Raw genomic sequence first — 25,883 nt, 5'->3', positions numbered from 1 at the left:
ATATGATTTCCTCTAATGAAAATATATCACTTAGAAACATCTTGGGACTGAAACGGGCTCTTGGGTTGCGTATATACCGTGCTACAGTGCAAAGGTTATGCTATTGTGGCTCTTCTTTTTTACTAATACCAGCAAAACTAAAAATTTTAAGTGTCGTTTTGCTGCCCACAAATGGCCGTTTACATCTTACAGGTTAGATATATGCTAAAATAATTTTTTTATTGTAAGCCTGTACAGCCTGCCATCAAGGAATTTAAAGCAGAAATGGCCATCTGGTTTAGAGACCAAAGCACTGGACTGGCCCCAGAAGACTTTGGGCCAGTCAGAGGTCAACCACCAGCCCAGTGCATGGGTCAAATGTGGGTGTCTCACTTCTCCTTCTCCATTCTGCAAGATAAAGATAATAGTTTGTTCCTTGTAAAAAGCTTCACAAATGGCAGATGAAAAGTGCTATGGAAGTGCTGGGATATCATTATTTTACATGAGAGACACAAACCCCAACCCACCCAACCAACCCACCCACCCAAAAAAAGCATTAGCTGCTTTTTTGTTATCTGGTAACACATTGTAAGTAAAAGCTTATTAATGGCTTTAGCTTGACATAGGGATTTAACACAGCAATAGGCAGTGCTGGAACCATCTGTTTAAATACAGAGAAGCAGCAGAGTCAGTTCTTTGACTTCTTAAGGATTTCCACTAAGTATAATGTCTGACATCTGACATAAGCCTGACTAATTCAACCATTTTATTTTTAATCAGAAGTGAAAACTGCAGCCTCTTCAAGCTTTGTATTTTCTAAAATAAACTTCTAGGGAACTTTTTTATTGAACAGAAGTGCTAGCTGTTGACAAGCGAAACTTTCTAAAAATCTTAAAAATTAGCATTTCCTCTTACAAAACAACTCCTTCCACCCCTGCAGCCTCATATCTTCCACTGGGACAGGGGATTATCTCACTGCTTACTTATTTCGAGCCCTTCCTGCAACCCTCAACATCCCGAGCAAGCGCAGTTGTCAGCTGGGCCTGGAGCTGGTCTGTGGGCTCCCTCTGCCGGGAAGTTCAAGGTCAGCAGAGCATGAAAACGGCTTTCATCAGCCACCTCCATCTCTTCATCTTGTCAACAAATCATCTGAAGGGAAAGGAGGTGGGAGGAAGCAGCATAGGACTTTCCCCACCTTCAGCATACTTCAAATGAGCCCCCAAAATCCAGAACAGCTTATTTTTCATTTTCAAATAAGGCAGAAGGATCCCCCCGTGTTTCATATGAATCCATTGTAAGTACCCTAATATGCCTCTTCTGCACTTAAATATTATTGTTACACATGCAATTAGAACAAACATCCGTAGAAGAGAAATATAAACTTCTTATGCTTGCATACGTAGCCAAGACTGATATCAGAATATTTTGGGAGCATTTCTAAGGTTCAGTGAGTCTTAAACCATATACTTCACAGCAGACTGAAGAGGTGATAAAGTCATTTTAGGAAGACATTTTTGTAGCCCAGAGACATCCCAACAGACATCTCACTACGCCAGTTAGAACTCACAACAGAAATGTTTAGTTTTCCAGACTTGCACAGAAAGCCTACTAAAGCATCTCAAACTAAAACATGTGTCCGAAGAACTAGAACACACATTTATTTCCTCATGCTGAGGCTTCCTTTCACTATCAGACCTCCTTTTCTCTTCACGTGCTTTCAAGACAGTAAAGCAGCAAGCACTACTTGACTCCAGTACTACAACTTCTAGCCTGTCAGCACTGATGAATAACTTGTGGAACTAAAATGTACTAAGATAGTCAGTGTCAAAAAGTCAGTGCTGTTTGAAGGAACCGGGAGAATTCACATAGTCCAACCTCCTGCCTAAGCCTGGGTCAACATTAAATTCAGACCAGATCACTTAGGTCTTTGAAAACTTCCAAAGACGGAGATTTCATATCCTCTTTAGGCCCCTGTCTCAATGCCTTATTATCCCCACAGTGGAATAATTGGATGTTCCTATGATTCATTTTTGGACCATTGTGTTTTGTTCTCCTGCTGTGCACCTCAGGTAAATAGCCCAAGACTGTCTCCTCTCAGCAATCTCCCGGTAGGTTTTAGAGGGCTGCTGTGAGGTCCCCTCAAAGTCATCTCTTCTCCAGGCTGAACAGGCAGTTCTTCAGCATCTCCTCACAGGGCCTGCGCTCCAGCCCCAACCGTCTGGGCGGGCTCTGCTGAGCTCGCTCCAGTTTCATCAGTACCCCTTTTGGGGAGCCCAAAATTGGACACAGTATTCTAGATGCAGTCTCACGAATGCTGAGAAAAGGTGAATAATCATTTCCATCAACCTACTGGCTATGTAACGATCTAAGTCATTACTCGTTTCAATTATTTTCTATGTTTTTGATGGACCTTTCATACCCGTTTACTTTTCAACAGCAATCATTAAAAATAGTGATATTATGCACAGGTTACTTACTGCATAGTCATTATTTTATACAAATAGGTAATAAAGACAGAAATTGTTATTATCTTAGGGCCTGCTCCAACCTTCAGTAAATGTAATTACAGTGTTTCCAATGACTTTAATGAGAGTTGTCTTTGTTCATTATATCCCGCAGTAGTCAACCTCATTGTCTTTTGAAATGGCATCTACTTATAGAGTATAGAATTAGTAATGAGCACTGTAAATTCACATACAGCAGAACAAGCATAAGCATATATATAACTCCTAATAAGTCAAATACTACTTGCCTTAGGCAGCTGGCAGTGAAATAGAACTTAAATTCCCGGCACCAGGGAAATCTGAACTATATTGTATGCAATTCTACCATAGCTCATATACACACACTTTTGTCTTAGCCCAAAGGACATCAAAATCTGATTATTTGTCAGTGCTTATTGTACAGACTAGCGTAATCACACTGGAAGCCCCTCCAGTATTTGTCAAATGTCACAAAAACCAAGTCGCAAGGCATTGCACAGCTTTTACAGCATAGTGAGGCTAAGATTGCTAGATCCTACCCATAAAATTCAAGGGATGAGGCTTATCATGGAAATGCTATGTAAAATAATCAATTTGTAGAAGTTAATGGCATAAGATTTCTAATTCTCTGAGCAAAATTTGTAGAAACAGGGTTTTCGAAATAAAGTCTGGTACAAACTGTGTATTTAAAAGATTTGTTAAATGACATAGTATACCTGGAGGCTTTTATTCCCGTTTGCTCAACAACCGCTCTTGATTTTAGGAATGGTAGATAAGATAAAACTACGTCTTACTCCTTGTCAGTGTACCATTACAGGTAAGTAAAATGATTCCCAGCCATTTTCCTTCTGTAGATTGCTTGCTTTGTGAAGGTAATTCCCTGGGAGATCATGAATGCTTTTCCAGCATCCCAGACCTCCATTATTCAGTTTGCAGGAAGTTTCATCCTGTCGGCCGCTTGCAAGGCATGAACTCCTAAACCATTAAATTAACTGGGAGCAAATATAAAAAGATGAATGTTCATAATTAAATGTTCAAAATTATGTATTGGGCTGTATATAGTGTATGTGAGTGTGTTTATAACATTTTTGGAAACAGGATACTGTTCCTGAGAATTTGCTGCCTGTTTGAAGAGATCGAAATAAAAATGTATCTGCACTAGCTACTTCCAAATGACAAAGGATGTTTAGTGCACCTCAGCATCTGAATTTGTGCCTGAATTGATTTGTCAGAATGTTGCACTCCCTTAGAAGTTTCAATTAACTGGCTTGTACCTAAGACATATTAGGCTACAGTAGTTCCCATGTAAGGAGCACAGTTGTTTAATTTTCCCATGCAAATTAGAGCTGCTTTGCTTTGTTGACCTTCTGGGTTTATGAAGTGGAGAAGACAGAATCAAAATTTGAAGCATACAAAGTGCTCAAGAACTGTCAGACACTGAAATCCCCATCAGAAAACTAAGTCAAAATAAAAAGTTTCATTCAATGGTTTTGTATAAATCCAGTTCTATGTTATATTAGAACTTGCACTTTTGTATGAGGATTATTTTAAAAACAAAATTAACCCTTCTACCTGGGCAGTATTAGGCTAAAATTAATCTGGGACTGATGTAGGCAGTTAGGATTTGACCAAATACTGAAAATCAGACACCTCACAGAGAGCACTGTTATTTTACTGTCATCTTCCATATATGTAAAGGCAAAAGTAAATAAATATAGTTTACAGGCAAAGGCACTTTGTGTTACTACTGAAGACCAAAAGGAATGAGATCTTTATAATGCCTTTTTTTTAATTTATGCCTAAATCTTTTTTATCACCAGAACAATGCCAAATGGCTTAATAGCCATTTATTTATATGACAGATACTTTCCCCCCAGTTTTGCAGGTCAGTTTTTGAAAGTTGTCTAGCGCAAGCAACTGTAGAAAACAGGGTACCAATATTTTTACTGCAAAGGCAAAACACATTCTTGAAAAGCGCAGAAGAAATTGAGCAAACCAACAGATTTGGTTAGGGGTGGAAAGGACTACTAAAAATAGACCCGAGTGATTCCTTTCACCATTCCTTTCACTCTTCCTAGAAATACTGAAATCATATTTGTGACCATAGGATTATTCTTATATTCTACTACTTGCACAGATTGTGTGTCTTCCAGTTTAATAGGAAACTGGAAATTTCTGGTCAAATAAAACTTATCATTTTCACAAAAAGAAAATAGTCAATATTAGTGCTATTTCTTTTTTTGTGCATAGCACAGAAAATCCTTTCTGAGAGAGACGTTCCCTTAAAATTATCACAGCCATTAACTTTCTCATCTGAAAAGTAGAGCATTAATACAAAGAAACTGAACAGAAACTATAGCATTCAAGGGATTTAGAGGAACACACGTGCACCAAAAAAAAAAAAAAATTAGTCTTAGGCAAGGAAGTGAATCTTTACCTTACAAGCTGTTAGCATGTCAGCTACTGCTTTGCGGCTCAGATTCGCTGTAGCAATCACATCCTCCTGTCTGCATGAGTTCCCAGCTGCAACAGCTTTGGCAGTTGCCATGGTGATTCCTTTCGTCATCCGGATTGATTCTTCAGGTGATGATGTCTTTTCTGGAACCTCGCTTGACTGAAACACCTAAAAGTGAAAGCAGAAGGAAAGCCTGATACCATTCAAGTCAAAGCAGAACAACCATGAGAAAGAGACAGCAACTGGAAGCTGCCTTTGAACAGCAGGAAATGAGAAACATATTCCGAGTACTTGAGTATTATTCTTGCTTGTCATGAGCCTGGTCCTGATAAGCCTGCTCACCTACAGACAGCAGAAAGAAACAATAAGCTGAGGGAAGCATACAACAAAATATTAACCCATTCATCTTGCCTGCCATTTAACTACCTGGATGACAGTTTGTTAACAGACAGCTGTTCAAAGTGTTACAGGATCAAATGAATTACTATTCCTTTAATTATATTCTTTTTTCATCTGACTGCTGCTTAGGCTGGTCTACTCACATGAGGAGATCCTTCCGCTGCAGAGGCTGGGCCTTACCGAGCCCTTGTTGATAGTACAGTGCAGGACAGTGTGAGACCATCACTAAAATATTCAAATAGCTCTTAAAAAAGCAGAGGTGGAGCATTGTCTCTTACGCTATACTTAGTCTCCCTTAGGAACCTAAAGATATAATTTTGCTGGTTGAATTGTGTGAAAATAGTTCAAATTATTGGACAGTACACATTACTCTCATGAATACTGGAATACAAGAACTGTGGTAAGATGTATGTAACAAGAGCTGGGTAACCTTACTTTTATCCTGTATTTCCTTTTCCCAAGCTTTAGTCTGTATTTGCTTGCCAGTCTTTTACTGTGCAGGGGCAATTCAGAGTGCACAATTAATCAGGAGAGATTTCTTGAATACACACAGTGCAGCCTAAGCAGGCTAGTGGTTACAGAACGCAAATGTCTGGACAAAAGTGAGCCTGGTCTATCCCATGCTCCCAGTTCATCAGTTTTTCACTTTCTCTCTCCAGAAACGAAAGAGATGTTAAAAAAACCCCTCTAGTTAAGTATGTGAAGGACATCCCTCAACATGGCTTAGATTCACTCCCTGGAGTTCCAAGTCAATCTTGATGCTTTTTCTTGAGCCCATACGTCCCATCCTCAGTTCCTCTCTCAACTCTCTCCTAGTACTCCACTTTTCTCCTCATTAAAGAGATGAGGCCACCACCACCACAGACCCATTCCTTAGCAATGCTGACAAAAGGAAAAGGAAGAGGAGGAACATTTCAAAGAGATACCAACCAGACTGAGAAAGCAGATGTGATAATGCACAATCCTTCAATGACAGATCTGGACATGTTTTAGATCAGAGTTATGGGAAGGAATACAACTTAGTCAGGTCTTCATGAGGATACACAACAGTAACGTGCACTAGATATTGTACAGAACTTTCCTGATCAGGTACTGAAGCAGTTTTTACCACTGCAGACGCTGTATGAATTCCCAACAACTATATACAGATTTAAAAAAAAAATAAAAATTAAAATAAACAAGAGTTATTTCTTCATTACAACAGCATTGCTCACACAATGAAAAAGAGATGTTTTATGGACAGCACTTGACAAGGCTCTGCACTGTGCCAGTGCAGTTACAGCATAAGAATTGCTAATCCACAGACTCTACAACAAAATATTTTCTGCTGAAGAGTATGTTGATAGGTTTTTTTATAAAAATGGCCTGTAAGTAAAGGAAGGAAAAAAATCAGGCTTCTTCACAAATATGGAGGTATTAATTTATGTCACTGAGTAGTGTACTAGTAAAAAAAATTAACTGAAATCTGCAGCTGGAGGCTATACTTTTAGATCTTAAAGAGGAAGGAAAACAATTGTCATGGTCTAACACCTAATTTGGGAGAGAATTCCATGCTATTGTTAATTCCTGCTCAGATAAAATATCAGAGAGCAGACTATGTATCACTGGTAGTATCATTTCATAATAAAGGAAAAATAGAAACAAGATTAAACTGCAGGTGCAATATGGCTATGATGCTGAGGTAACATTACCAAAGCCAGGATCAAAAAAAGTGAACAGCACTGGACTAAAAAGAATATCTGTAGTGAAAGCTTAACATCTAAAGAACAAAGCAGCAGTTGCTTCCAGATTTGTACATGATGGTAGCATCTCAAATCTCAAAGTGGAGACTGGTAACATTTGAAAGTACATAGGCTGAAGTGGCATTGTAATTGTACTTTCAGAGATGATTTGCAACAGATGGAGAACCAAACTGCACCAATGCACTGCAAGGCAGCAAAGCATAGCTTGAGGAGGAGTGCCTGGGCAGGCTGGTTTGAGTGCAAGAGCATACTTTCAGAAAACTGCCACGTATGGCTATTTTGTTCTGTACCGTGAGTTCCTGTTTGATGTATTCAATTGTGGCCTCAAGAGCTCTTGTCCCTCGAGTAGCTTCATCTTCTACTGCTTTAACAGTCTTCAAAAGTGATGTGACATTTGTTACCATCACCTGAAGAAGAGAGAGGTGAAGACAAAAATACGTGATTCCTTCCTCCCGTTTTTCAGAGACAGCAGGGTATGCAGCAAGGCAAATTAAGCTAGGGAGCATTACTACTTCTAATAGAGCCTAAGAAGCTTCATGAACTGTCTTGTTACGAGACTAAATACCAGCTGCTCTGTTGACCAGTTTCTGAAAGCTCCCTGTAAACTGCAGAAACGTGGCACAACTAACTGCACAGTGATATTATCTTAAGTGTGAGCGTTCTGGCAAAAATTGTACAAAAAAAATGGAAAATTCACAACATTTCTAGGTGAGGTCTCTTACACAGATTATGTTACTGTCTTTTCTTCTGGCACATGTTACATTGCAAGTTGGAAGAGATGTGAATTGAGGTATTGTATTTCTTTTTGAAATTTAACCAATGCATTCTCTGCAATCAGATAAAACCCCAGGTAAGCAAGGAGCCAAACACCAGTCTCAAGCCCAAATGCAGATATAGAATCAGTGTTACTGCTCCTGTTACAAACCCAATAGTGCTGATGCAGAATAACGTAACTGTCAGTATAATAACTACACCTTTCCTATACCCCAGTATGTTGAGATACAAATGACGACTACAATGAAAAAGGTAGAGGCAGAAAGGCCAGCTTCTTGACAATTATGACTTAAAACACAGAGAGCTCTTCACAGCAGGAATAGCCAAGAAGCCACTTTTCTTGACTAGATGGGTCATTTTCTAGTAGCGCCTCAACAGTATACTGTTATCATATGCTCTGAAAGGAAGAGAGGCACAGGTCTTACAGGTAAGCAACAGACATGAGAGTGAGAAGAGCTTCCAGCCAAGCAAGAAGCTACCACGACACTCTCATAATGTGAAAGCAGAAGTAATATCACCTAAATCTCCACATCTGGAAATATTTTGTAGACACAAAGCCACAAGGTCTTTGTGAGGCAAATGTCATAATACATCTCAGGTGCAGAGAAAATAGAGCACAAAGATATCACAGGTATAGTGTAACCTGTGTGAGTTTTGAGCTTTCGTACCTATGTACTTCCTGGAAAGATCTAGGAGGGAGGGATCAGAAATGCACAATATCCTACTGTAGAGTTATTGGATGGCTTTTTTTCCCTTCCTTTCCTCCCCTTCTCCCCCCCTTCCCCAAGATGCAAGGGCTAAATAAGGAGGCCACATGCTTATCCTGAGCATGTCATTGTTTAGAATGTAAGTATTTAGGTACCATTTTACACTGGATAAACTTTACTCTGTAGTATTCTTAAAGGAGAACCTACCCTTCAATACAGGCTTGCAAAAGAAAGAGGTTTCTCTTCAGAAAAATTACAGTTCTTTCATAAAAACACAAAAGTCACCTGACAGCCTACAAAAACTGATAGCTTCATGGAAACTCGATAGTGTCTTCTTGTTTTTCTGTATCATCCCAGGATGATAATGAAACAAAGGAAGAGATGAGATTTCAGGCAATCAGAAATTGCTGAAAACCAAGCTTCACATGTCTATCAAGCGTGATTGCACAGATACTTTCAAATAAAATGTAAGAATAAGGTTTTACCTTGGCAGCACCTTTCAGCTGGTACATGGATGGATCATCTGCTGGTTTGCTAGCAGCTCCTTTAGTAGCACCAATGAGATCAGAAAGGGCCTTTGCAACATCCTTGATAGCATTGATCAGGACAACCTATAGGAATGAGAAATAGCTGTAAGCCTCAGGCAAGAAACAGTAGCCTGGATGAGGGCGTAAATAGCTAAAAAAAAAAAAAAAATAAAAAAAATCTACTACTGGTACACAAATAGTACCACCCTCCCTCTACCCCAGTAAAACACACAATATTCTGGAAAAGGAAAAGCTGTGTTGATAGCTACAGTATTTCATATAACCGGTCAGAATCTATAAAAGTGACTATTTCCTGTGAAGAAATTGAAATGCTGATTGCAGGTAGGATTTCCTTCCTCTGAGCTTCCCTAAGGGGAGGTTTACTTTTCTCCATGTTCTTCACCCTTTGGGTGGAAGCAGGACAAGAGCAAGGAGACAGATTGATCATAAGCTTACAGTCTAATGCTACAGTTATGTACCAATTCAGAAATCACTTACTGAAAGATCAAATATACTTGCTATGGCTAGGTGTTAAAGGGAGACATTCTTTCAGGGAAAAGGAAGTTGAACCTCTGTAAGAAGCTATACAGAATTAAATGCTCAATAACTTGGTTGGCTTGAAGTTAGGAAAAGTCAAATCTGGAGATATTGTCTCCTAAACCCAACCTCAAAGACAGAAGTCCTAGACAAAATACAGACACTACAACAGGCTTATTAATTATTTTAGGGTAGTATTGGAATAACTCTCTCCTCCAAATCCTTCTCCTTTGCCCTTTGCACTAGTAGAAAATCAGATGTTTTAAGTATTTTGCTGGAATTCAGAAGAGTTCATTTTAAAGAAAATGTTGAAAGATGCATGAAAAATGAGAGAGCTCGGGGAAAAGAAAAAAAAAAAAAGATGTGGAACAATCTCCTCTCAATAACTGCATTTCTGTAGCATTATAAATATTAAGAAAACAGCCTCATTCCTTCGTGTTTGCAGTTCACTGTAATTTACATAGAAGTGAAGTCTTTGCTTTTCCTGAAAAGTTTATTTACCTTTTGGTAGCTCAGAAGCTCTTTGACCATGGAAATAAGAAAAGAACCCGAGACATAGGACAGACTAATGGGATTCTCTGTTGTCCAACTGCTTATGTTGTGTGGCAACTTGCAGTGTAAGACATCTGAAACTCTATCGCACCAGGTAAATTATGTGTTGCTGTTATGGAAAAATGTTGTGACAGTATTGTGTGCTAAAGCTATTAGAAGTGCTCCATTTAGGACACGATGCATCTACAATTTCAAACTGGCAATATAAAATTGCTCCAAATAATTACTTGTGCACAATAACTTTTATTCTAAGTACTGTATTCTTGGCTTTTTACATATAGAGAAAAACTATGTGTGATAAAAGTTTTGCAAATGTTGCTAGTTTATGGAAATCCTGCTGTTAAAGAAAAAAAAAAGAGAGTGGGGGGACCGGGGAGGGGAGAGAGAGATAGAGAGAGAGGTGTGTGTGAGAGAGAGAAGAGAAAAGAAAAAGGGGGAAAAGGGGGAGAAGGGGGAAGAAAGGGGGCAGGGAAAAAAGCGCACTTTCAGCAGTATTTTCCTAGAGAGGAACATCTCGGAAGTTTAGTCCATCATACAGGTCAAGCAAAACAGATCACACATCCCTTTTGAAGCATTCTGCAAACGAGCAGGCTTTTTCAAACTAACTTGATACCACCACAGGCACATCTGCAATATATTTGCCAACCTCCATTTCACAAAGATCCAAACAAACAACTGAAGAAATGTTTGAGATAATCTACACTGAAGGCTGAAGTTAGTGACTTAAATGAAAACCAACTGAGATCTAGCTAGAGAATGGCAAGAGCTTGTTAGCCTACACAAGTAACACGTAGTGCACACCCCGTTGTAAGCTGGGTAAGTAGCTTTAAAGCCATGCAAGCTCTTTAGAACAAAAATGGCATGAGTCAGGGGTCCAATCTCAACTTGGTAAAAATGAGACAAATACTTTGCCAAAAGCATCCCTGCTCGAACACACCCATGAAATAAAAGCATAAGATGTTATACAAAGGCCTGTCTAGTTCCACTCAATGCTTTAACCTCTTGATTGTGTTCTAAAAAAGGATGATGCCGGAGTAAACGCAGAAAAGTCCCACAAGACATGAACCCTACTGTGTTGCTTAAAAGCAGAAGTCCCACAAAGTCTTATCAATTGAAAACTGTCTCTGGTCTCTTTAAGAGTATCAGAAAAATCTTAAAACATCTCACCTGTGTTTCAGGATCATCGGATCCCAAACTAGCTGCTCCCAATTTTACTACCTCAGCAAGTTGAGTGATGGTGTTAGCTGATGACTGAGCTGCTTGGGCCAGTTTGTCCTGACTTGAGGCAGCACCAGAAACCAACAATTTTGTATCTTCAACTAAAGCTTTTGCTGTTTTCAGGATATTTTCTCTGTAGCAAAAAAAGAGGAAGTAGGGAAGGAAGTGGAAAAGGAGAAGAGGAAAAAAACGTGTTTTTCAATGTTATGGTGACTAACAGCTACATAAAAGAGCCGATGTAAGTCATCATGCCAGTGACCACTCATGATAATATTAAAACAGACCAGGTTACAAAGTAGGGGGGTGGGGTGGGGGGAGGGAAGACAAGGTGACTATTAAAACAGCAGCATTATATTTTGGGCTAGATACAAGGCAGTTCATTAAAATGACCCCAACTTGGAAAGAAATGAGGTAGGCCAGTAGCAGAAGAGAGCATTGCATTTTAACACCAAAACAAAATTTGGCCATGCTATGAGGAAAGTAAAAGCTGTCAGACCTCCATCTTAATCAGCATATTGTAAAGGAAACTAAAATAATTATTTGTGAGGAAGGCAGTAACAAGAATGGGAAAAGGAACAGAGAATGTCACCTAGTCAGTGTCCCATCCCATCCCCGTTCCCCCCCCGCCCCCCGTATATGTGTTCTGGCATGTCAGGACAACAAATCCAAAGCAAAATTTGGGTAAAAGGAGAAATCATTTTCATTTGGGTAAAAGGACTACGCATTTCACAAATGAGTCAAGTTAACTGAGAACTAGAACCATATTAATTTCTAGGCTAACATTTTATGTTAATGACACCTGTATGAAAATCCCTGACTTCCAGTCTGCAGAATGGCAGCAACTTACACACCATTGCATCTTTCCTCTTTCTTGAGCTACTGGCAAGGTGGGAAATAAATGCTGGCCATGCAATTGTTGCGTAGGCCAACTAGGCTGCGAAGCAGTAAGTCAGTGCCTTGGCTGTGAAGCCCTGGGTTTTATTGCAAAGGAAGTAACAGTCAGATGCTGCGCATCTCTTAACATGATGAAAAATGCTGTGGAATTATTTTGTGGCAGATGCTACTTGAAGGGAAAACGGGCTTATCTCTGCCAAAGGGGAAGATGCATGGCATAGCTGTGCTGTTTCCATCACTGCTGTCCACAACAGCATTAACCATAAGCATGTTTTAGCAAGACAAACAGCCAGACAGTCAGGAACAGCTGTTAGAAAAAAAGTATATAGAAGATTCCTTGTCAGTGTCACAGACAGCTAATTTTCACTACTGGTGTAACAGCACACGGTAGTCTATGCAATAAGACAGCTTGAATAAAACCAGAAAAAGCCAAAATAGCGCTACAGTTGCAGTCTTCTGTTGGAACTGCTCTCGGCAGATGTTATCCCACTTTTTAAGATTGTTTCCTCACAGAAATAACCAAAGTGAAGTTTCCTGTCTGCTATCAATATCCCAATTGTCCTATTTCTCTTCTCACTTCACTATCTGATTCAATTTCATTCACGGGAATCTAGAAAGGTAAAAATTTATCTCCACATGCCGGTCGCTTCTGCCAGTTCCACTGTTCCCCTGTGCACGTGCTCCTCCATCTTTTTCAGTTACACTGACCTGTGGTCTGCAAAGGATTCGTTGTTCTCAGCATTAAGTGTTCCAGCAGTAGCAAACATGATAGTGGTGTCGAGATCTGCAATTATTCCAGACACGGCACTAGCTGCAGTAATACAGGCTTGTGTGCCTTTGTTTCCTGCTTGAAGGGCAGATAAAACTAAGGAGACCTGGAAACAACATAAAGCAACAAGGTGGTCATCAAAAGAAAGCCTCATTATGGGATGTTAAGGGAGCTCTTTAACATGACTGGAATCAACAATGAAAATTCATTCTGCAGTGTCATTTTGCAAACTTTAATAAAGCTCTCCTTCCCCTTTCCCTTATTTGCTCTCTTTGTGCAGTAGTCATTGTGATGACTAAAGATTGTCTCAAATTAAAGGGAACTTCAGCTAAGAAGTCCACTTTTCAGACAGAATGAAGCAATCTGTTCATCATAGGATGAAGCACATAACTTAAAACTTCCTTGAAATACAGTCAAGGGTAATATAGTGAACTTCCACCAGGATAAATGTCAGAACCAAGAGCTACTGCTTTTTCGCCAACATGTGCAGATAAACACCAGTCTCAAGCACCTCAGGAGTCATGTACAGTACACTGATATGAACTTTAACATCAGAGAAATAGGAAGTATAGACTCTGTGAATCCAGATGCTAAATAATGTTATATTTATAGAAAATTATAGAAAGATAATATATGGCTTTATAACTAGCAACATTTTTGATCACTACAAAAAAAAAAAATCTACAGATCTCCATTTAATCCAATTAACATCGTACTTACAAAGCTCCACAGCTGGGATGCTGTTCTCATGCCATCATACAGTCCTAAATTCTGTTTTTGCAAGAAAGTATCCACATCTGGGGATATGTATGGGGGACTGACTTCTAACAGTACAGTTCTTCCTGAGGTTCTGTTCAGATTCAAAGTTGTCCCCTAACAGGTTGTCCCTGTGATTCATTATTACTCTCCTTATCAGATTTAACTTTTCTTACAAGATATCATCTATCCCTACCTAAATTTGGAATTGTTGATACTCCTGGGGCATGACACAGTGGAAAATCTGTACAGCTGAGAGCACACTAACACAGGCTGAACAAGTGATGTTTGGTGAAATCTAAAAGTAACTGACATCTGACTCTCAATGTTTGCACCCAACAAAAGGAGAGAAAGGCTGTCAAAAAAGTTCAGCAAAGCCGAGCTACGCAGGCCATCTGTTTGAAGTGGATGTTTCCGAAGACCAAGAAGCCCCAGACAGTTTGAAGATGCAGTTCTAAGTGTGTTAGCCTGGTCCAGTCTTAAAAGGGAAGGACGTCGCTATATGAAATCATGTATCATTGACCAACCTCATCTCAGTAACTGTGGCCATCCACATGGACTTAGTATTTCCAAGGGAGCACCTCATAAGGCACAAGTGCCACCTCATGTCTTAGGGATTAGTTTTGGACCAGTCTTCCTCTGGTATGAGGCTGAAGTTTTATTACAAGACATGAGCAAGGGCTAATCATGGGCTACTCCAGCACATGAACTGCACTGAATACTTGAAAGAAAAGTAAGAACTTAGTGTAATTCAGCCAATATTGTACTATAATGGGAAATATAAAAAAATAATAATAATTTCTGATCCCAAACAATTTGACTGGCTTACTCCCTGAGGAAGCTCGGCAGACAAACACTGTGGGGCAGCACAGAGTGATGTCTTACCTTTTCCGTGACAGCACGAGCACATTCTATCAACTCCCTTTTGGTGTAGCTGTCTGTAGGACAAATCTGGAGAGCTCCAGCTTTTTGTACAAGAAAGATACAGCCATGGCCAAGTTCTTGCACCCGAGTCCTGATCTGGAACCCTATCTAGATGGTAAAGGAAGTACAGGGAAAAAGGAAGCAAGAGCAAAGTGAATAAATAATTGTCATGCTGGTACATTGTGTCAACACAAATGGAAACATGGTCACTCTGGTGAATCTTTATTACCAATATTCCGCTCATTGCTACACTCTTCAGAGATCAGAAAAAAAGGACAGAAGTAATACCATATACTCATGTAGCACAACCCTATGAAAGGCTTACTGATGAAATAGGCGCACTAGTGAACTGGTCCCCAGGAAAGAGAAGGCATAAGGCATGTACCCAAATCAAGCGTACATAATTCAAGCACACACAACTTCACCACATTTGAATAACACTAATTCATCTCCCAGAACTGCACCGTCAACATGAGCTGTATTCAAGGTATGTATGATAAGTAAAAAGTACATATTTACTCTACACTGCTGAAACTGGGTCAAAAAGTATGTGACTCTGATAGTTTGTTTTTGAATCTTGCATAGTCTCAGCTGTCCAGAACTGACCATGTACATGCAGAGCACTGAAATGTGGAAAATCTTGCCCTCACCGCTTCTGATTTATTAGTAATCCTACAGCATAAACTGCGCAATCTCTGTTTAGACCTGCATGTACTGAGGCATAGAGGTGTGTATTTGGATTAATAAGTAAGCAGGAATCACAGCCATTAGAATCACAAATGGAATTATTTCAACTTCAGGCAGAAAGTAACATGCAGAAATGGTAATTCAATTTAACAATATCAAGCCGAATGCAAGCCGTTTTTCACGTAACTACTGAGCGTGAAACACTCAAGTAGTCTATCAGCTGTGGAAAGCAATTACAAAGTAAAAAACTCTTTAAAGGTTTTTTATCTAGATAATCTGATACATCTGATAATCGTGAGAAACCCCCTTACCCCATCTTGACAAAGATTGTCTGTGCTCCATAACCAGAAGCACACAATGAGAAGAGAGAAGTGAAAGGATTTCTGTAATTGTGCTCAGAGAATATGCAGCAACTACTCTAACAGGTTAATGCAACTGAGGCAAATAGTCCATATTCCTCTGTTAGCATGAGGCATGTAAGACTGCATGGGGAACCCGCTTCTACTGCATCATATTCCAGCTCTGAGGTATGAAAAACATCCCGTCAGCAAAAGATACTTGTGCTCCTACTGGTTGCCTGCATCTCACTTTCAAGACAGGAAGTTATACTTGAAATCACTTACAGACAAGATAAGAAAGCATATATATAATTGCAACTCATCAAAATGTATAAGATCAAAGGAAAGCTGTACAGTAAATAATTAAGAGTTTTCTTTGTATTTGTAAGTTGTCTGTAAGCAAAAGCCCCAAGTAATATAGGAGGTTCTGTCCCGGCCTATGAAATTGTCCACTATTATCACAAGCTGTTTTTTTCTGAAGCTGGACCGAGGTTTTGACAAAAGGTTTCTGTTCTTTCATTGGATAATTCTTAAAACAAAGCTTGCAGCACAAAAAGCCACACTTATGAAGTAAAATGTTATGTCTTCTGCATAGTCCCTGAGTGCTGTTAAAAATCTGCCAATTCATAGCACTCCTAGGAGAGAACTTGTTCTGTAGACAATTCACATATATCGAGAGCAATGGGACGGCTGAAAAGAAACAGAAGTGAAGCTGGTTTGAAGTTCTGAACGTTCACTAAAACATTTTGTAGTAAATCCTAATTCCTATTGTTATATACCCGTGCACATGAGAAGTGGTAAAACTGAGGTGTGTTACCAGTAAATACGTACTCTGTAGTACTATGTGCAGCTCTGCCCTAACCTGTGAAGGCACACTGAATAGAGACTATATTTAGAGGAGGGAAAGGTCGATATCGAAGACAAAAATAGATATGTCTCCACAAACCGTAAGAAGGAAACAGTACTTACGACACAAACACGTAAATAACCGTTGATATTCTAAGATTTCATGGCATTTTGAAAAGACACACAATTTCACTATGCTCATCAGTTCCTTTCCATCCAATGAAAACAAACTTAGTAGAGTTTTTGTATGGGTGCATATAGTTTGTGTCTTAAGTCTGCTTTTAGCAAAAATAGAAGTAGATCTTAAGAGACACATCTGTATAGCCCAAGTATGCCTATAATATTGACTCTGTTCACGCCACTGTTTCAATCAAGCGATAGTAGGCTAAATGAAATTCTTCTGGGAACAGATGTGCTGTCCTGTCCCACATTTCACATGTGAGTGGGCCAGAGGTAGCACATCTGTTTGCCTATCAGACAGCACAGATAGTATAGACAGTGCTTGCATGCAAAAGTGGCTAACAAAGCAAAGGCAGTGGAAACACATTCACTGCATCCATTTTAGAATCATCGCAAAGACATTTGAAAGAAAACACATTACCCAACAGTTCGAAACCTATTATCTGTTTGATCATTCAAGGGATGTGTCACATTTGGCAATGGCTGCAAGCATGTTGCTGCAACCAACCAAGGTGAATACCCCTTGTCACTTCACTCTGTATTTATTGTATTCTCTACAGTAAAAGAATACCCATGTTGGTGCCACCGTGTACAGAGAATAAAGAGGTCTAAAAACTGCAGACCTCCTCTGGTTCTGCTGTAGCTGCAGCCATTCGGCCCTGGAGAGCCAAATGCCCATAGTCATTGGTCATTTGTGATGCAAGTCCTCCCAACTCTTCCGGGTTAGTAACCGACTTAGTCATCTGAAAAAAGAACACAGGCAAGAGAAAAAGAAAAATGACAGGCATGAGAATAATTTGTTAATACACTCCAGCTTAGAAGCACACTCTTTTGTTTGGCCACACTGATGAAACAGGTAAACTGCTTGCCATGTAAGGGACCTGTCCTCCAGCAAGAATTCCATGAGGAAACCCAAGCAAACATGCTTTATTAGAGTCATGGTAACCAGGCACTTGCAGAACATACGGAGTAATCAAAGAGCAGCAGTTAGAGCTGATAATTCACTCTTTGACATGGCAGGGCCATGGGCCAGGTACACAGTTACTTGGACTAGGTGAGGAAGCAGGTTTTGTGTGTCGCAGCCACCTTATTTTGTCCAAGGTGAGCTAGCTTACATCAGTCTCAGCTGGTGTGGCATGGGAGCATGAAAACAGAAAAAAATCTGAGGACCAATGCAATGTGTCTAAGATACGGGAAGAGGACCGAGAAGAAATAGGTAGGACTATGCAGAATGCCTTGGTAGAACATCAGTATAAATAACTGAATCTCTCTTTAGAAAAAGCCTACCTTTTAACAGAGATATTTCTTCTGTCTCTAATTTATGTTAGTAAAAGCCATGGAATGCCATCCTTGGGGCAGAACTAGTTTTAGACAAATTTATACTGTTTGCCAATAAGCTGCAATGTTGTAGATAGCAGAATCATCAACCTGTCTTGACTGCCACAGCAATCAACTTTGTAAAAATCCTGCCCGCAGCATACATAAATAGTTCCCTTGCCTCTCAAAACCAAACAAGCAATAGAAGTACTTTTCAAAAGGCAAATATATAATGGGTAAGCATTACTGTGAAACATGAGTTAAAATCTCGATTCAACAAGTGTCCTTTTTTCTTTTGTTAAACCCAGGTGAATCACAGAAATGCAAGAAAAGAACAGTTTGAGATGTTGATCTGCATTCATTCATAAATATTACAGGGGTCTGAAAATATTGACGTTATTTCACAGGCTAAATGAAACAGTAAATGTGAAAGGGTAACCTGAAGTCATCAATAAATGTAAGGTGGTATTTCAGTGACAATTAAACAGGCTGATGAAAAAGTTTGTAGGTGAATGTTTTCCTTTTACTTCTCAGTTTCTGTGGAGAAGAGCCACAACACAATTCAGCACTCCTCCTGTAGAGGGCCACCCCTACAATCGCGCCTCTAAAATCTGAGAGTTAAATTGACAAAATCATCGCTTCCTTTGTTCCGTTACCCCTACAGAGATAAGGTTATTGAATATCAGCATTATAAAGAGTTTCACAACACTGTGCAAATCATTCCATGTTCCTTATGTAAGCAGAAGAGTTTGTACTTAGTTCTAACCAAATATCTTACCATTTCCTGTGCTGTTACAGCAATGGCTTTAGAATATTTCACCACAGTGGTCTGATAGTCAACAAATGTTCCCTTGGGATCTGGAGGCGTACCTTCATCCAGCTGCAAGAAAGAGGGAAAAATACAGCAGAAATAAGAGGTCATAACCAATAGCATACTTTACACATTATAATGAAAATGTATTATATATTCATTTTTATAATTTCTCTCTCAAAATATGCAAGTGAAGACAGTGCATCACGATGTACAGAGAAGCTCAGAAAAGATTTTAGTCCACGTTATGAGCATGGAAGATGCAGGGAATTTACAGTGCAGAGTTCTCAAGTGCAAGGTCAAACCACCCGTAGTTCTCAGCTAATGTAGAAAGGAACGTACAACAGTTATGAAACAAAATGTTCCTGCAAGAAAATAATGTAATATTCCTTTACATGGTAAGGGCTTCAATCCTGCACACCTTTAACTTGAGCTAGGAAAAGCCAATTATTTGGATTGAACTTATTTACATTTTGCAACTATACATTTTCAGTAGAATACATTACAAAGCACAGTAGAACACTTCAGGCTTTGACGTCATCTTCTCTGAAAGTAGTTTGTTTCAAGATTGGCCTGCTGATCATTTAGGAGACTAACATAAAAGATAAGCAGGAAAAGGAAATAAAAATAAAAGGCCAGTTGACCTAAGATCGCAGTTAAATACCAGCATATCACTGAATAAAAATATTTTGTAGTAATTCTACCAACAACCATGTAGGTTGTTGACGCGAGCACCATCACCCACATCAGTGTGATTTCACAATCTGCAAAATCAAAGAATCTTTAGGTTTCCTGTCATAGCATTGGTTACCAACCACCACTGAAGTGAATCAGCAGCAGCTCTTCCAACCTCCTACAATGTGGATCAACTTTCAAGTGCAAAACAAAAAAGGTGTCTGGATTTCTATGCTCACCTTGCTCATTGCCTCTGCTATCGAGTCTACCATACCTCCAACCATCCCTACTTCACTTGCAGCTTCATTTAAGGTAACCATGATATCATCCACAGCCTCTTTCATCAGTTGAGCAGCCTCAGTGATTGCATCATGAGTATGGGATGCCTTGAAGAGAGAAAATGAGAGAGATCGTCAGAGAGAATTCTGTGCATGAATCAGCGTGTGAATCAAAAGCGTAATTAACTAAGACATTACAATAACGCCTCTGAAAATCCCCTTTCAAGTCAAAGATGAGAAACTAAATCTAACAGCAATGTTGACAGAAGAAATCTTGCTTAGACAAGAAAACACAATGTCATATAGGAATTGCTTAGAAAAGCAACAGGACCTTTTCTGGAAAAAATGATGAAAATGACTCGTACATAATAGAAGCAACAAAGATAAGGGAAGGCAAAAATAACACCAGAGAGTGAAACAGTCTACTGCTGCACCAAAAGAAAATGTTCAAAAAGACACATGTAGACATATGAACAACAAGAGAAAATGCCTGCCATATAAAGGAAGAAAAAAATATCACGATCATATAGTATCACTAAAAAAGAGTGTAACAAAAAACACTCCTCGAGAATTATTTCATGTTTTTCTAAAGCAGTCAATAAAACCAAATACCAAACCCCAAAAATTCTCTATCATCAATCAAAAACGTACTTCAAATGAATGCTTGGATATTCATGAAAAACTCATAAAAGAAAAGAAACACGAGTAAACACAAAAAAAAAAAAAGAGAGAGAGAAAGAAAACAAGCAGGGCATGCAAACGCCTCAGAGAAAGGTGTGGGAAGTGCGCCAGAGAAAAAGCATCCTGTGACGCTGTCTGTGTAATACAAGCATGCGAAGTGCACCAGAGGAAAAAGCATCGCACAACACCACCTGAGTATAGAGGTGTGGGAAGCATGTCAAAGTGTTGCATGACATCGCCTGTATAAAAAGCGTTGCACACCGGCACCCCTCAGAGAAAGGCAAGCCCTAAAAGGAGCAGCGCGCGACAGTGCGAGAAAGGCATGGGAAGCGTGCTGTAAAACAATGGGAGCACCCCTATGGGCATGGTACCACTGGAGGCGGCCGTGACATATGTGTATGTCCGGCAGGGGATGTACCCAGTTGTGCAGTTTTTGAATGGCATGGGCAGGACCATGCATGGCTGGCCACCCGCTGGGTGAAGGCATAAGGTCCGGGAGGTCATGCATGCTCCTTATGCCGTCGGGTGGCTTGTGGGATAGTGCGTGCTTCCACGTGGAGTTCAGTGGCAGAAAGCAGGCACTGTCCTTTCTTCCAGGTGGCATGGGGCATCCCCCACAAGCATCAGGGCCAGCAGGCCACCACCCATTGGGTCATGTAGCCAACAGACCTTGTCTTTTAACCGGTTGATTTCTGTAGTAGTGCATAGATATTTGCTGTCAGACCCTGACTTTGCGTCCCTTGTCAGGATGCTGTGAGCCAGGCTGGAATCCTGTCTTCAACAAGTGTTTCCACTCTCTGACAAGAATTGTCAGGAGAGCTGTCAACAGCATGTACACCACAAACGTATCCCTGAACCGTGCAGTAGGTAGGTGCTGTTTCTTCTGCCCCACCTGCCTTCTCTCTCCCCTCGCCCATCTCCAACAATCCCTTAGTTACACAGAGCAACTGTACCTTGGGGTTTCCTCCCCCTTCTTTGGCGGCGTACAGCATCTGTAAGGCAGATTCTGCTAGTGTCTTGCTCTGGTCTAACACAGTCATCTGTTGCTGATGATCTAATGTTTTGGATGCCACACCAACTGCAGCTAAAACCAAGGGTTCAAAGTAACTTGCCAGCTGTGTTACCTAAGAAAGCCAGAACAACCACAGAAAGCCATTAAGCCTGTTTCTCAGGCATAACTGAGAGGAACCATATTCCCCAATTACCATCCAGCCATGGGTTAGCTCAAGTAGCACACTATCCTAGTGATTCTGTGCTGTACAGCGTTTAGTTTAGTTTGTATTATGTGCCCGTGTGATTCTGTCTCCCCTCACCTTCAAATTCCCTGGTAAAGGCTTTTGTCTCCTCCCTCAGACGCACATGGTTCCTTGAAGTCAGATGAAATTGTTTTCAGAACTATCATGGGAGCCACACACTACTTAGAAGCATCCATGACAAGTGTCTCCTCCATGCAAGGGAGAAATTTCTCAACCTTCATTGTGAACGACAGACAAAAAATGGGACCACACTGTTCACCTCAGGGACTGCTTGTATTCGCAATCTTTGCTCCCTAACCTCTGAAGCCCTCTTCATCAGATTCCAGTGTAGACCTGACAGTTCTCTGCTGTGTAAGACACCAGAGTGGGCACAAGTGCTAACATTACCTCCAGACACGGTCCATCACTCGTGATGCATGAACACTTCCCTAAGACAGCCACGTGGCCCAATCCTGCAGTGTTTCTTGCTGTGAAAAAGGAGACTAGTGATGAAGTGGCTGGTATAGGCCAATAGGAATAGGCATACTACAAAGACAGCATACCAAGCACGCTGCATTTTTCTCTCAGTTAATTACTTGGGCTCAATACAGTGTTTGGAATACCTAAAGACACAGTTCTGCTAGCAGCTTCCGTTGCTGTATTTTAGTCTTCAGAAACATGTGGAGTCAGTCTCTCTGTTTTCCTGTTTCTGATCTGATTTACACTTGTTCTGAGGAAACATTTGCTTTTGGCTATACACATATTCTAAGAAAATAAGCAAATATTTTTATACGAATGAATATTTTTTACCTGTCTACCTGTCATCTGACACATCTTCTGCAAAACCACAACAGTGCTTGGTTCCTGTCAGAAGTCATGAGACTTTGCTTTTACAGTTTTTACTGGATGCAAAAACCTGTACTGCTTTGGGCCGATTACTCCACAGAACATACACAAATAGCCCACTGCGGCACCATCTGGTACACCTGAAGCCTCAGAAGTTCCAGTATGTGTAGGTTCGCTGGGGCTATAAGCAGCTTTCAAAGGCCAGCGTGGGGAAGAAAAATAGCAGTACTTCATGCACAGATATTGAAAGGTTTACTCCATCTAAATGACTATGTGGATAGCTAAGAGCCAATAAAATTTTAAGACTTAGTCAGACTTCTTTTTCTATTTTGTTTCTCAGAGGATTAAAGCAAAAAAAAAAATCACTAATAGGAATGATTTCACAAATATAAGGTCTTTTAAACTGTGTCAAAATAAACAGCAGGAACAGTTTCTTCTGCATTCAGCATGAAAAACAGGCTCAAGAGAAGTGCTGGCGGCTTTGGTCAACATTTACCTAACAAGCAGGAGGAGAAATGTGACTCCCTAACTACCTATATCTTAGCAATCCTAATTTGTTGTGCACCTCAAAGGGCTAGGTAATCTGAGAATCAAAACTGCAAATAGTTGAGACGTTATGAAATATTTGATGGTTATCCAAAGCTAAAAGGAGTTACTTGGGTACAACTCTGGAAGAGCTCTCACACTAAGGAAGTGATTCATTTCCAGTATTAAATGCACAGACACAGAAAACTTGTATTTATTTTTCTCTCAAGAATATATTGTAGGATGAGGAATTACTGTCTGAGAAACTACTAAAATCTTGTAATAACCACAGTAAATAATGCACACTTCTGGTACACATGTTGTAATGTTTCATTTTTGGATGAAGATCTAAGAAGCACAACTTCTACCATACTTACACTCAACAGTGACATGTTTACACAACGCTTACAATAGAATGCAAGATTGTTGTAAGCCTTTCTTCCCTCCTAACCCCTAAAAATTTGCAGCAGGGGCTGAAACTCAGGGTAGTTTAAAATCACAAATTTTTTCCTAATACAGCTAACACTCCCTCCCTCCCAAGGAGACAGAGCACCTTGCTCGAAAGGTGGAAAGTCGGCACATCACACTCCTCCTTTGAAACCACAGTCTAAACCTCCCTCGCCTCAGACTACAGAAGCTGCTTCAGGAAGCGGGCCTCCACAGGCCAGAGGTAGCCTCTGTGCATATCGCACACTTCCCTCCTCGCTTCATCATGAGCTGGCCAGGAAATGAAGTAGTGTGCTTTATGCAAGGACCTCACATCAGGATAGGATCTGACAAACCTTTGCAGACTTCTTAACTGGCCAAATTCTGCTATATAACATATTCAAACTGTAACTCTGTGACCTGCTGAATGAGCCTGGAGTGTGATGGACCCCAGGTCCTGCGGTCACCTTTAATACAGCACAAGACAGAAGAACCTACACATATGTACAGCTGCTGGCTGCAACAGCCAGAGGTAGTGAGACCTATAAAGTTGCGCTCTGCACTTCCATCTTTGCTTTTCTTTCCCCTTTCTTCATTTGTCCTTCCTCTGCAAACCTGCCTCCTCACCAAAAACCTCAATGAAAATATCTTTCCTATGGCCCAAAATTTTAACAGGTTTATTTGGTCTTAGCTCCAAGTATTTGGAAATCCCAGATCTTTCCTCCCTTCCACATGCTTTCTTCTGTTCTTTTGTAGGAAGTGAAAAAACTACTAAATCATGGTCTCCCCTAATGTCCACCTGTCCAAGATTTCAAATACCTTCATAATGGTAGGACAGTACCTTGTGCCCAAGCTGAGCTGCCTCTCCCCGAGCTGCAGTTGCTATGGGATCAATGAGGTGGCCAATTTCCTGGACAACCGATGTCAGCTGCTCCTGTAGAGCCTAATAGAAAGACAAATTGTCAGTTACTATCACAGCTGTTCTTTTATCAAGTTGTACCATACCATAACTACCACCCTCAGACCAACTGGCACACTCAGAATACTGTTCAAATGACCCACTACAGTAGGATGCAGAAATCCACAATGTCAGCTTTCTTTACGTACTTGCTAATTTCTTCTCCTTTACCCTGTTTCAACAAGAACCCTGAGATAGGCCTGCTCCTCTTTAGATTTATATGGCAAGTCTGGGGAAAGAGGGGGGAAGACGGCTCCCTCCTACTCCAGCTGATGGTAGCAAACTTGGAAGTAGGTGTCCTTCCTCCTTGCAATGTGACAACGTCCCCCCATCCAACTATTCTTGCTCTGCCAAAGATTTAGTATCACTGCACCAATCAGAGAAACCAGCAGGAGCTCCGATTTAAATATGAAGAAACAGTCTTCAAAGCAGACAATACAGCACAAGAGCAAAAAGCTCTGCTGTAGACTTTGAAGCTAGCAGGAGAAATTCACCAATAAGGAAAGACAAAGGAAAAATATGACATCTCTGAGGGATAGAGATCAGGACTGACCACCTGAATACCATCTGCGGGACAAGAGCATATGAAAAGCACATTACTGGGCTTGTCGAGACATAAATACTGGCTTTCAATTCAAAGGCACTAAATGTCTTGGCAGTCACCAGGATTTAGCTCACTCTCATGAAAGGCAAAAGAAAATAAATACTATTTTCGCACTTGGTTACATTCCCATACTGCTTTATATGTAACTGCTGTTTTCAGTAGCGTTTATTTCAGTTTGACATGGTGTCCAAGATGACTTCATCATTTAAATAGAAAAGAATTATATCTATAACATATTTCCTGTAATAACTTCTTTTGTATAGCTTCATTTAGTCCAAGATGTTTCTAGTATGCAGCATTACAGTGCAAAGAAACCACTAGAATACACAAATAGATATGTAATTTCAGGAAGCAACAGTACAAAAAGACACTAAATACCAAGCTGAGAATCTGATCATGAGTTGCTGACTATTTGTATGCAGCCTGGCATGACAGCCCTTCCTCAGTGAGATAAAGGCTGAAATAGGACAGGATTGGTCTATGTTACTGTGGAGGGTGGGGAAGGAAGTTTTTTTACATATCAACATCAGCTCCAGATATCACTTGTTTAATGACAAAATAGGCATTAAGAAAAATGACATTGACATTTACATCACTGGACTTCTAGTAATAGATTAGTTTCAGAAACATCCCAGCTTCCACACAGCAAGGCACCAGAGAAACACTATCAGTTGGCCATGTCAGCCCAGGAAGTCAGAGTAATATATGGGTGGTGGTTAAAAACAACCATTTTCAACCCTACTTCTGCCTGGTGATTCTG

The 25,883-nt window shown here is 40.2% G+C and overlaps 1 protein-coding gene across 3 annotated transcripts in view; it reads right to left on the bottom strand.

Moving 5' to 3' along the window:
- Positions 1-25,883, bottom strand: part of TLN2 (talin 2) — a 234,034-nt gene that overhangs the window by 24,283 nt on the left and 183,868 nt on the right. For 2 of the 3 annotated variants that reach the window (XM_075045499.1, XM_075045498.1), the window contains exons 40-50: positions 24,403-24,504; positions 21,483-21,653; positions 19,810-19,956; positions 18,863-18,964; positions 17,391-17,510; positions 14,678-14,824; positions 12,976-13,142; positions 11,323-11,506; positions 9,025-9,150; positions 7,349-7,465; positions 4,900-5,085 (exon numbers count right to left, since the gene is read on the bottom strand). In XM_075045499.1, the coding sequence (XP_074901600.1) occupies positions 4,900-5,085; positions 7,349-7,465; positions 9,025-9,150; positions 11,323-11,506; positions 12,976-13,142; positions 14,678-14,824; positions 17,391-17,510; positions 18,863-18,964; positions 19,810-19,956; positions 21,483-21,653; positions 24,403-24,504 (1,569 nt within the window). The remainder of the gene's footprint in view (positions 1-4,899; positions 5,086-7,348; positions 7,466-9,024; positions 9,151-11,322; positions 11,507-12,975; positions 13,143-14,677; positions 14,825-17,390; positions 17,511-18,862; positions 18,965-19,809; positions 19,957-21,482; positions 21,654-24,402; positions 24,505-25,883) is intronic. The other variant, XM_075045501.1, reaches the window with a different exon arrangement.

This window comes from Buteo buteo, chromosome 13 (assembly GCF_964188355.1).
Source record: "Buteo buteo chromosome 13, bButBut1.hap1.1, whole genome shotgun sequence".
Lineage (NCBI taxonomy): Eukaryota > Metazoa > Chordata > Aves > Accipitriformes > Accipitridae > Buteo > Buteo buteo.
The sequence above is the reverse complement of the archived record's forward strand: the minus strand, read 5'-3'. Positions and strand labels throughout refer to the sequence as shown.